Source organism: Rhinolophus sinicus, chromosome 8, assembly GCF_057876585.1.
Source record: "Rhinolophus sinicus isolate RSI-liver-muscle chromosome 8, RSI-T2T, whole genome shotgun sequence".
Classification (NCBI taxonomy): domain Eukaryota; kingdom Metazoa; phylum Chordata; class Mammalia; order Chiroptera; family Rhinolophidae; genus Rhinolophus; species Rhinolophus sinicus.
In genome coordinates, this window is record NC_142508.1 from 42368389 (window position 1) to 42380734 (window position 12346).

The 12346-nt window shown below is 55.9% G+C and overlaps 1 protein-coding gene across 1 annotated transcript in view; it reads right to left on the reverse strand.

The window, feature by feature from the left end:
* Positions 1-4357: 4357 nt before the first annotated feature.
* The window catches only part of MEGF8 (multiple EGF like domains 8), a 38213-nt gene continuing 30224 nt past the window's right edge, over positions 4358-12346 (reverse strand). The window contains exons 35-41 of the mRNA XM_019713724.3: positions 9133-9340; positions 8834-8993; positions 8301-8493; positions 7695-7865; positions 7472-7602; positions 6875-7007; positions 4358-5781 (exon numbers count right to left, since the gene is read on the reverse strand). Coding sequence (XP_019569283.3) covers positions 4513-5781; positions 6875-7007; positions 7472-7602; positions 7695-7865; positions 8301-8493; positions 8834-8993; positions 9133-9340 — 2265 coding nt within the window. The 3' untranslated portion in view covers positions 4358-4512. The remainder of the gene's footprint in view (positions 5782-6874; positions 7008-7471; positions 7603-7694; positions 7866-8300; positions 8494-8833; positions 8994-9132; positions 9341-12346) is intronic.

Consider the following 12346-nt stretch of genomic DNA (forward strand, 5'->3'; position numbering starts at 1 on the left):
GAACTTAATAAACTGTTATTATTATTTTATGAATACTATTATAACTATTCTAATAATATATTATTTGTATTATTTGCTATTATTCTTCTCAATCTGTGGATCCAACCATCGAGTGACATCTTCACTTGGACTATCCAATAGACATCTCAAATTTGACGTGTCCAAAACCTAACTCCTGATTTCCTTCCCAAGCCTGCTCTTCCCACCGCCTTCCCCATCTCAGAAACTAGCAAGCCCCAACCTTTCAGTTGCTCAGTCACTTTCTCTCTCACCCAGCATCCAATCTGTGAACAAACTGTGGGCCCCACTTTCAGAATATATCCAGAATCTCACTTCCCCCTCCGCTGCCCCCACCTGTTCCAGCCGCCGTCCTCCTCAGCCTGAACTAATGCAGTGGCTCCTCACTGGACTCCCTGCCCCACCCCCACTGGTCCTTTAGTTGCTTCCCCAGAGAAGCCCTGTGAACATGTGAGTCAGATCACACATTCCTCCTCTGCTCAGAACTTTCTCAGAGCTCCTCCTGCACTGAGTAAAAGCTGGAGTCCTCACCTGGCCCAAGGACCTGCGTGATCTTCCACTGGTTCCCCATATGCCCAGCTCGGTCCACTCCAACCACATGTCTTTGTTGTTTCTCTAGAATGCTAGGCACGCTCCCACCTCAGGGCCTTTGCCCTGGCTGTTCTCTCAACTTGGCATTCTCTTCCCTCAGACGTCTGTATGGCTCGTTCCTCCAGTTCTGCTCACGTCATCTTATGAGCGAGGCCTTCCCTTCCCAGCTTACATTAAACAGCAAGTACCAGCCTCCTACCCCTTCCTTCACTGCCTTATTTTCCTAGTCATCTTCCAATATACCTCACCACTTACTTATTATCAGGCTTTCCACTGGTTTGTTAGCTCCATGAGGGTAGGGACCTTGTTCACTGCTGTGTCCCCTGCACCTAGGACAGTGTGGAACCCATTGTAGGTGGAAATAATAAGTTATCACAAGTGGGAGACACTGGCTTAGCAAAGAGAAGTGATTTTAGAGGTAATGGGAGGGCAGCGGATGGAAACTCAGTCAGGCTGGTATCAGAATCTGGGTGCACCTATTAATTAGCTCTGAGTTCTTAGGCAAGGGACTTAGTTTCCACATCTGCAAATTGGGGGGCCCAGACTTAATCTTCCCAGCCTCCCTGCTAGGAAGGTTAAGGCTCATGCAAGCACCCCACACAGTGCATGGAGTGTGGTTGGCCCTTGGAAGTATTCCGTCCCCCACCCCCTTTCCTGAGCGTTGCCAATCCCTAGGGCGTTGTGGCCACATATAGGCTGGAATCCAGGCCTCTAGCCTCCCACACCCAGGCTTTTTCTCACACTCCATGAGCCTCATGCATTTAGGTGCATGGATACCAGGGAGAGGTGACAGCTGAGGGGCTGACAATGGAGGGAGGAGGAACACGTACTGTGGGGCATTTGTACATGGGTATCTGCATGACAATGACAGGAGTTGGAAGAAGGGTGGCTGTGCATCCCAGAGAAAAGTTCCAGCCACAGTACAAACACTCTACTTAGGAAGGCAAAGTCACATTAGGAAGAGACCTTACCAAAGGGGCCACGCATAGCACGGAGCAGTCTTGAAGAGCCGCCTTAGCTCCTTCCTGGTCACCCAATGACCTCTCCACTGGCCTGGGGACTCCCTGAGGCAGCATGTCCCGCTGCTGGTTACCTTCCCAGTTGGGAAATTTACCTTGTCCCCAGTAGGAATTGGCCATTTTGAACACTCTGCCCCTAGTGCCCACTCTGTGCTGGGCCAGCTCTCAGGTCGTCGACCTGTGCCTTCTCTCTGGAGGCAGAAGCTGACAGTTGGTGGGCTGTCGTCAGGGCTCGTGGATTTGAAAGTCAAAAGGTGCACAGAGGTTAGGTTCAAATGACGGCTATCACTCAACAGCTAAATAAAGCCTATTTGTTTTCTCATCTGCAAACTAGGGATTACATGGTACCTACCTCATACAGTTGTTGGAAAGATCAAATAAAACCACTGCAGTAACAAGCCAAGCAAACTGTCTAGCATTGGTGCTCAGTAAATACAAGTTCACAGTCATGTCTTGGAGGTTAGGTACTACCATCAGCTCATAAAAGCCAAAACGCATGTGTGGGCCGAGGAATTCCTGAAAATCCCTTGAATTGCCCAGAAAGTCTGAAAATACTGATATTCACAGACCACACTGGAGACCCACATGCCCCTAAGTCCCACACATCACCCCTCGGCTGAACATCAGCTGAAGCAGCCAGCTTGTACCTAGAGGCTCGTTTGCACAGAAAGTACATAGTTTAACATTCCCAGCAAGATTTCCATGGTCAGAGAGGCCAGCCAAGGGGACAGAGAGTTCCCGCTCCCAACTCCTCTTGCCTCAGAGCTCTTGCCTGCCAGGCCACTGGCAGCTAATGGCTCCCAGGATACTTTTGGTTGTGTCTACCTGAATTAGGGTAAGCTCACCATGCTGGGGCTAGGGCCTCCTTTCCGTCTCCGCACTGCCTGAACTCCTGTCTCTCATGTCAGGAACCAGAATTAAATCTGATACAGTAGTACCTCGGTTTTCGAATGTCTCCGTTGACGAACATTTCGGTTTACGAACACTGTAAACCCAGAAGTAAATGCTTCGGTTTTTCAATACGCCTCATAAGTCAAACATGTCACGCGGCTTCCGCTGAGTGCAAGATCCTGAGGCCTAGCTGTCGGCTGTTTTCCAACGTTCCAGAACTCGAATGGTCTTCCGGAACGGATTACGTTCGAAAACCGAGGTAGCACTGTACTGGGACCAAGGCAGTCTGTTTTCCCTCCTGAAACAAACTGCAACAGGCATCGGGATAGGGTGGAAGGCCTCACAGCCCTCATGTCCCCTTGGTTTGTCCGTCCCTTCTGGGAACAAGAGCTTCTGTAGTGGCACCACCCTGACTCCTGTCTAGGACGGGAAGCAAGGAGTCAGGCACAGGTAGCGTGGCTTGGAGGGGGCACCAAGATAAGGACATTTATCCAGTTTATCCAGAGCTCAGGTGTTGGCTCAGAGAGCCAAGACACTCATCTCCTGCTTGCAGAGTGCTGGGACACCAGTCTTCCCCACGTTCTTTGCCGATTCAATCACTCCCCAATCTCTCAGCTGGCCTCCAATGGCACATGTGCACAGGCCTCTTAGACTGAGGCCCCCAGAAAAAGGGAAGACACAAGGCCCAGCTCCCCAAGGTCTAAAAAAGCATCTGGGAGATGGGAGTCTTGGGAAAGGAGAGTCTCAAGTTCAAGGTGGCTAGGATGGAGGGGGTTGTCTTCAAGGGGTAGAGGAGCTCCGAAGTCCAAGGTGATAGCTGGGGTCTGGGGCAGCCCCTGGAGAGCCCAGAAGTCACCCAGGCAGCTTTGTCTGGGAAGAGAGCTGTATGTTGAGGTCTCCACCATTTGTATCTCCAGCCTTGGTGTCCACCCCCACCCCTCCTCCCCATGTCTGGGGCAGCATCTCAGGCAGCATTAGCGCTCCTGAGCTGGGGGACCCGGTCCTGGGGTCAGGTAACCAGCCTCGGGGTGGCAGCAGCAGTTTCCTGCCCTTGCTGGAGCCCCTGGGCTGCCTCACTGTCCTGCCTCTTCTCCACCGTGTCCCTTACCAGTCCAGCCAGTCCCCTGCACTCAGTTCCTTCCTCTGAAACGCTCAGAATGGTTTCTGTTTCTTCGGCTGGACCTGAACTATGAGGTCGAAAGGGCATCTTAGGTCAAAAACTGGACTCATCTTCCCCACAGGCCCAGTCTGCCCATCTTAATAAAGGTTCCCATCATCCACCCGGTTTGGGCCACAACACTGGGATCATCCTGGATTCCCTCCTCCCTCACCTCAACATCTACACCATCACTACATGCTTCTGCCACATCCTGCATCTGTCCTTGACCCCCTCCCAGGGCCACCACCCTGGTCTGGCGCATCATCTCGTCCTTCTGCTGCCTCTCCCACTCCCTCCAACCCATTCTCCACACCACAGCTGAGTGACCTGTTAAATACATTGTATCCTGTCATTGCCCTGAGAACCAAAGCCCACAGGCCCTGGGTGATCCAGCCCCTGCCTGACCCCGACCCTATTTCCTCTTCACACTCGGTTAGAATCACACTGGCCAGTTTTCGATCTTTCCAATAAAACCAGCTGGTTCTCACCTCAGCGCCTTTGTTCCCTCTGCCTGGAACTCACTTCCCACAGCCAGTTCCCTCTATGTCGTTGTCTAGCTTCTTGAATGCCCAGCTGACTTTACCCTGAGGTCCCTACAGCCACATCAGTCCCAGGGGATCAGGGAACCTTCTGTCTTGGTTCCTGTTTGCCTGGTGCCGTCAACAGTGCCTGATACATAGTAGGTATTCAATAAATAATTGTTGAATGAAGAACAAAGAAGGCCCTGAGGACCCCAAGGGAAGGGAACCAGAGGTCTCTGAGGATAATGTCCAGGGGCCCCCACATGGAGAGGCCCCAAGTTCAGAGCAGCCCCATCAGGTGACCCAGCGTGGGTCAGAGGGACATGCTGGTGAGATTGTCCTGGCTCAATAGTCCCTTCCGGCCTACACCAGACCCATGCCCACTGCCCCCAGGACCCCCGCCGCCCCCACAGTACTCATGCAGCCTGTGTCTCAGTGTAACAAGCGCTGACCCCAGGCAGGCGCCGTTGGGTGCATGTGGCCCGCCAGGCAGCTGGAGTAGCAGTGTGGCCACACCGGCCATGCCATCTTCGGTGGGCTCGAGGGTGATAGGCCCAGCTCGCAGGCCGGCAGTGGTGGTGGGGATGGCGGGTGGGCAGCAGCCCCCTCCCACAGGTCCCCAGGGCCCCCCAGCCCCTGTCAGCAGCAGGGGTGCCAAGAAGGGCTCTGAGCGGCGGAATGTGGGTGGTGGGAGCCCGGCTGGCTTCCAGGCAGGGACTGGGGCAGCAGGGTCCGGCGGGAAGCAGACGGTGACCTTGGCAAAGGGGCGGCTGGCCATCTTGGTCATTTCTTGCAGGTGCCGGCGCTGCTCCTGCCGCTGGTCCAGGGCCTGCTTAGCTTTCCAGAGGAGCACACAGAGCGAGAGGAAGAGGAAGAAGCAGGAGAAGAAGACAGAGAAGAAGACAAACAGGTCGATGTGGGCTTGGTCCTGCCGGAAGAAAAGCAGGCCCTGCGAGTCCGCGGAGCCGTTGGCGCCGGGCCCACTTGGGTCTCCCACGCCCAGGAGCAGCAGGTAGAAGCGGCTGGACTTGAGGGCGTGGTGCTCATGCGGGTAGGTGATGACCAGCCGGTCCCGCACGCTGTGCACCACCAGCACTGCTGATGGCTCCGTCACTGTCACATAGGTGATCAGGCCCCGTGGCCACACCTCCCGCACCCGTGGCTCTGCTGGAGTAGCTGGCCCGCTCCCTGCTCCTGGTCCCCCCAGATCCCCGGCGCCCCGAGGCCCACCATCTGCAGGGGGTGGGGGTGGGGGCGGGGGCGGGGGAGGCTGGATATGGACGGTGTGGACGCCTGTGTCCGGGGCCACGCGGACCACAAAGGTGTCGTAGGAGGTGGAGACGTAGAGGTCCACAGCACCGAAGGTCACGTCCAACGTCAGGCGGATGTCCACATTGGTGAACTTTGGCTGCACGCCAAAGAGGACCGTGCGGCCAGGGCCCAGGGCCCTGCGCTTGGGCTCATGGAAGCAGTTGGTCTGGGACGTCGGGTCCAGGCAGCACTCCTGCTCCACGGAGATGAGGCGGTAGCACTGCTGACCACCCAGTGGGCTCCCATGGAAGGACTCCCGGCACTTGGCGCACTGCAGGCAGGGGTAGTGGGTGGAGGCAGCCATCAGGGCTGAGCTCAGTGCCCAGCCCTGCTCGGAGCAGGGCTGACACTCTGTACCTATTGGTAAGGAGCCAAGGCCCGGGTTCCTCCGGTGCCCCCAGCAGCTTCCTGTGAGCCCGCGGAACCTCCCTGACAATATGGATGCTGCCAGGACCGTATTCCAGCACTGCTGTCCCTGGTGTCACCCCAGTGGCCACAACACCTTGAAGCTGAGGCCTCTGGAACTCTGAGGCAAAGCGATGAAGAACTCTGCTGAATCCTGGTTCTACTTCCTCACCAGCTATGTGTGTGGCCTTGGAAGACTGACTGAACTTGAGATTCTTTCCCTGCACAGAGCTGTAACACAGCTGGCTCACAGGACTGCTGAAAGCACAGGCACAGCACAGGGTGGGCCAGCCTTGCCCACCAGCCTTGCTGTTTCTGGATTGTGTTAGGTACATCCCACTTGAGGGCTTCTGCACTGGCTGATGCTCTGCCTGGATCACTCTCCACCCGGCCCCGGCCCACCCCTACGTCCGCTTGTCTGCATTCTCACTTACATCAGGTTTTCACTCGTGTGTCCTTCTCACTGCGGCCTTCGTTGGCCACAGTGTCCACCATTGCCACTCCCCAACACTTCCTAGCTGTCCTTTCTGCTTAATTTCCCTCCTTACTGTTCATCACCACCACACTGTGTATCTGCCTTACTGATTTGTCTGTTGCTGGACTCCTCCGTGAGAATGTAAGTTCCTTGAGGACAGAACATTTGCCTGTTTTGTTCCCTACTGTGTCCCAGCGCCTCACACAGGACCTGCATATAGCAGGTACTCAGTAGATATGGGCTGAATGGATGAGTGGATCACAGCTATTTTGATTCCTGCGGTCCAGTGCGAACTGCTCAGCACCACTGCCTGGGTCCTAAAACTGACTGAGGCTCAGGAACAGTCTATCAATCTGACTTTAATGCATGACCACAGAGATCAGAACTGTACTGCCGGTCTGGCCTGGGCCAGGCTGCCTCCTCCCAGCTCTGACCCCTTGGGAATGTGGTGCCTTTGGCCCATAACTCATTTCTCTAGCTGTACCTGGTACTTGTAGCAGTCTCGGCGGTCACTGGGGGAGCTGCCCTGGCAGGTGCCCGTCTCCGTGTTGTTCTGACACGGGCAGCCCGTCCCATCCTGCTCATTACATGTATCCGCATGGCCATTACACTGGCACCTGAGGAGGGGAGAAGCACAGGGGTTTAGTGCTCCCATGACCTACAGGGGCCCTGGCTGGAGGCTGCATATGTGAGCGCCAACCTAGGACAGAAGAGGAAAGTGAGGCTCACGAGCAGCCCTTGCCCAAGGCCAGGGGTGCTAAGTGCAGAGGACTAGAAACCAGCACGGACAGAGCCTTCAGAAGGAAGGGGTTGGAACGGGGACTGTCTCACGGCCTCTCCCTCAGTGGACCTCTTTTGCCCACCGGTATCTCCACAGGGCTGCTCTGTAGCCTGAGTTTCAGGACTACCTTTGAGGTCGGGGGTCTCCCATCGAAGCCCAGCTCCTTCCCCCAACCCTTGCTCCAGCCTGGGGGCTCCCTGGGGTTTCATCCTTTCCTGGCTGAGGGCAGAGGACTGTGGAGGGGTGTCTGGCTCCCAGAGTTGTGCCCAGTGAACAGGGCAAGGACTCCCTTCTACTTACTTGGTGCATTTCCCATCCAGGAGGAAGTAGCCATGGAGGCAGCTCTCACATTTGTCCCCGTAGCTGTTATTCTGGCAGTTTACACACACGGCCTCGTCTTCACTAGGACCCTCTGTCACCCAGTTTTCAATCTGGCCAAGGAAGGACAGGGTGGTCACACAAAGGCAGGGACCAGTCCTCTCCTTCCTCAGACCCAGGAGTTTGGGCCTCCAGCCCCTTTCACCTCCTCTGGATCCAGCGAGTACTTTTCTGGCTCCCTCCTGGCCATTTCGAGCTCCTTCCTGGAAACACACACGTGGCTGTTGCCTCGACAGAAGGCATGGCAGGGTCGGCAGGTTCCGCCTCCCACTGCGGAACCCACAAACAGCGGGAGGCACTGCTCACAGTGGCTGCCCTGGGAACCGGGATCAGGCAGTCAGCAGGGTTGGAGAATCATGGGGGCACGTGACAGTGGAGAAGGGACTTCTGAGAGTGCCATAGGAGGGTAGTGGGCTTGGCACTTGGCTTGGGCGATCCCAGCCTATCTGCGTTTTAGCCGTCTACCTTCGCCTGCACACCTCCAATGATGGGGGGTTTACTTCCCTCCAGCCCAAAGTGCAGAGCTCAGAAAGCCCTTCCCTAAACTATCTCAAGTCTTCCTCCACATGACCACCCTACCAGGCCCACTGCCGACTCTGTCCACTATTCCAGGGCGCCCCTCTGACACAAACTTGGAGGGTGTCCCCAAAGTCTTCTCACATTTCTTGGAACGGGTCATGCCACCACCCCTGTGCCTGGCTTTTTGGGGCTCGGCTGAAGGCAAGGAGGGGCGGAGGGCCAGGCAGCCCACCTTGGTGTGATTGCGGCAGAGCAGGCAGTGGTCTCGGGCCCCCACACCGGCACACTCGCTGTGGCGGTTGCAGCGACACTCTGTGGAGCAGTTGCGGCCGACAAAGCCAAAGTGGCAGCGGCAGTGGTCGGGTTCCACACACGAGCCGTTCACACAGCCCTGGGCACACACCGGGCGGCACAGACCCGTGACACTGCAAGGCGGGCGGAGGGGTTAGGGCAGGACAACGGCGAGCCCACCACCCACCATCCTCACCCCTGCTCTGTTCCATCACTGTCCCCGCTCCAGGAGCCAGCCCACGCCCCCTTCCCGGGGTACCCCATCAAACTCACCAACCTTGCCCCTCCACTACCTAGCCCCCTACGTGCACGCCCTCCTGGATCAATCCCACTACCTTCACGCCTTAGGCTGTTTCCTTTCATCCCGCTTTGGTCCACACCTCATCCTTTACTGCTCCCAGTCTCCCACCCCACAGTCTGCCCGGCCCCACTCCCGTCAATCCCTCCCGGCCTCCAGTCTGGCTGCAGCCGCACTTGTCCATGGTATAGCCGGTCTTGCAGCTGCACTCATAACCATGGGGCCGGTCGTGGCAGTTCTGTGTCTCATTGCAGTCGTGGTGTCCATTTGCACACTCATCCTCAGGGGGGCAGGACAGGAAGGCCCAGGAGGCCCCAGTACGCCCACACGTCAGCCCTGGTATGGGGAGACAGGACTTCACCTGGGGGGCCTCTGTACCACCCACCCAGCCTCCTAGGCCCTCGCTCCTGCTTCCCCTGAGCCCCACCTGAGACCACCCCCAGCGCCCCCAGGTTCTTTGCACAGCCCCTCTCACCATCACGGGGGCCGCTGAGTCCACCCTCCAGGCAGCGGCCGCCCCCATCCTGGCCCCCCCAGGCACACCAGCCACAGTGGGGGCGCCGCAGGCACAGAGCGCACTGGGTTGCCTGAGCACAGCCCAGGGAGCAGCTCTCGGGCCCTCGGAGCAGCCGCCCGCAGCCGCCGGCCATACATCGCAGGGGCAGGTAGGAGGGGCTCAGACACTGTCCAGGGGAGGGGAAATGCAGAGAAAGAGGGTCAGACGAACACATCCTGTGCATCTTCTTGGACCGCACCCACTTCTCGGATAGCTCACCCGCCCTGGCCACAGCCGGGTGAACCAAAGCGGACACCAGCTGCAGTCATCACATTCTCCCTCTCAAGCATCTATAAGTCAGACTAGGGACATCCTTGAAACTCAAACATTATGCAAACTAGGGCTGGCAGGCGGTTTGGACGAGCAAATGACAACAATGAAGAGGAGGGCGGCAGGGAAAGATCAGAGGCAGAAGGAAGCACATGAGAACCACGCCCAGAACACGGGTGGAAAGGCAGCTTTCTAGCTCCATATCCAGTCCCTGGTGACGCCTGGCTGCACTCTGCACCCTGGCCTCTGAGAGGTGCCACTGTGTTGGTGTAATGAGTCCCCTTTACCCACCTTGCTCGGGGCACAGCTGCTTCTTACAATCAAAGGTAGGCAATGATCCCAGGTAGAGGCAGAAACCAGGCTCAGGAGGGAGGTTGCAAGCCACAGTTGCTTAGAAAACCAGGGACCTGGCTACCGGGGCTATAGGATGCGCCTGCCTTAGGCTGGGAAGCTGAGGAGTCCGCAGTCAGGGCTGAGCAGCAGCTCACACACCATCACTCATAATGTCCCGGGACCCAGACGAGCAACACAGTGACGGTCAGACCCTTGGGAACTTACTGCAGTGTATAAGAGCATTTTATTTACTGCTCGGGCCTTATATGAAGTATAAGAGGAAAGCGATTAGTCTGAGCTGGCAAGCTGAAAGCATTTAGGACAAAGCAAAGCCACCATGCAATCCTGAAATAGAAAACCCTGACTGCTGTGGCCAGAGCTCTGAGCACATTGAGGGTGACGGCCGGCGATGAGCTGAGCCTTGCTCAACTGCTGAAGTCGCTGCCAGGCTAGGCCTCCAGATCTAAATTTGGTTCATTGACAGACAGTGGGGCAATCTGGAAGGGAGCGGAGAGAAGCCCGAGGCCCCAGTCTGCACAGTGCTTTCTGCTGTGACCTCCCTAATGGCCAAATGCATGGCTGCCCAACACTGTAACTTTATTTCCTGTGCTCCTGGCAGCGACAGATGAACGTAAGTTCCGAGAGCAGGATCCCAGCTCGTCTGCGGACATATGCCCACAACCTAGCAAAGTGCGAGGCACAAGGAAGGTGCTCAATAAGGTATGTGGTGAAAGAGAAGGGAAAGGAGGAAAGAAGCCGGCCAGCCAGGGAAGGGAGCACTCTGTTGCCTGCTCCAGGCTCTGAGGTCAAAATCATTCAAAAGAACACAGCTAGATGGCTGAGATACAGCTGCCCTTGAGCCAAATCATAACAGGCCTGGCCAGCACAACTGTTATGTTTGAGCTGTGCTGTGGTGCTTTTTAAAAAACCTGAGCCAACACTTCAACTTGATTTCATAGAAACCTTCAGAAGATCTGGCGGAAGTCATCTCACACTCACATGCAGCCTCTCACCTGGCAGGTCCCTCACTTCCAGAGCAGCTCTGAGGGGCTGGGGGAGCAGCACGTGCTATCTGGTACTGCCTTCTGGTCCCTGGAGTCCCCACAGAGACAAGTCATGACACTCTCAATAATATCTGGAGGGAACATGCGTCACCAGAAGGACCCTAGGCTTGGGGAGGACAGGCCTCTGCCTGTTAAAGACCGACCCTGCAGGGTCACACTGAGCGCCCCCACAGGGACATGACCTCCCCACCCAGCTGCAGTGATCCTCTAGGTGTGTCCCAGACTGTGGAGACTGGGAATCCTCCCCATGGGTGGAACCTGGGGCGTTACCGAGTTTTTACCGCAAGGCAGGCTTTGCTCCATACTCTCAATACATCCTCCCATTTAATTTGTACAACCTGCCTAAAGGACAGTGTGCTGCAACACAAAAATACATTTGTTTTATTGTCTCAATTCCTGGCACCAAGGTACTAAAATGCTTGGAATTTCCTCAGTGATGGGAATGTCTTTTGTTATTCACAAGTTGCCCCTTTCACCTGAGTTTATGCCAATGAGGTGACTTAGGAAGGGGTCCCCAGAAAGCCCAAGTCATTCGAGGGGTGTAACTTTCAGCCTCTCCCACTGACCTGGGGTGGAGCTGGAGATCAAGCTCTATAAAAACTCTCCTCGAGGTTCAGAGCTGGTGAACACATCCACTGGGAGGGTGGTGTGCCCAGGTAGGGCCTGGGAACTCCACTTCCCCACCTTACTTGGCCCCATTTATCTCTTCCAATTGGCTCTTCCAGAGTTTTCTCCTTTGTAATAAACTGGTATTAGTAAGTAAATGTTTCTCTGGGTTCTGTGAGCCCTTCTAGCAAATTATCGAACTTGCAGAGGGAGTGGTGGAACCCCTGATTTATAGCTGGTTGGTCAGAATACAGGTGGCCTGGATGCGTGAGCAGTGTGTGAAGCAGGGGCAGTCTCGCAGGACTGAGCCTTTTAACTTGTGGGATCTGACGCTAATGCCAGGTAAATGGTGTCAGGGGTGAACTGAATTGTGGGACACCCAACTGGGGTCCAAGAGGCGGTGAATCGGTCGTTGGTGTTGGAAACACCCCAGATCGGGTCTGTTGATATCACTCCTATTTTACCAAAGATTCATGTAGGCTCATGGGTTGAGATGGTGAATGGTCGCGCCTCAATGGGGTCGTGCACAATAAAGATACGAATGGGGATCGAACATCAGCGGGAACTGGAGCCTCAGAACTCTGGCCCAGTGACGCTGCTTTTGAATGTGACAGCAGGATGTGAACCTTTCTTGTCTTCCACTGGGATAGGTTTGCGGGGAGCAGTAAATGCCTTCAATGTCTGCCACTCGGACATCTAAATCATGCTAGGACGTCATGAGGGAGCATGTGCTGGGCAGCCAAGGGGAGGACAGTGACTGGCACATACAGCACCTCCCCAGACCTTCAAGAATCATCTCTCCAGCCCACAACCACAGAGGAGGGGTGGGTCTGCTGTGTTAGAACCATGGGCACCTATCC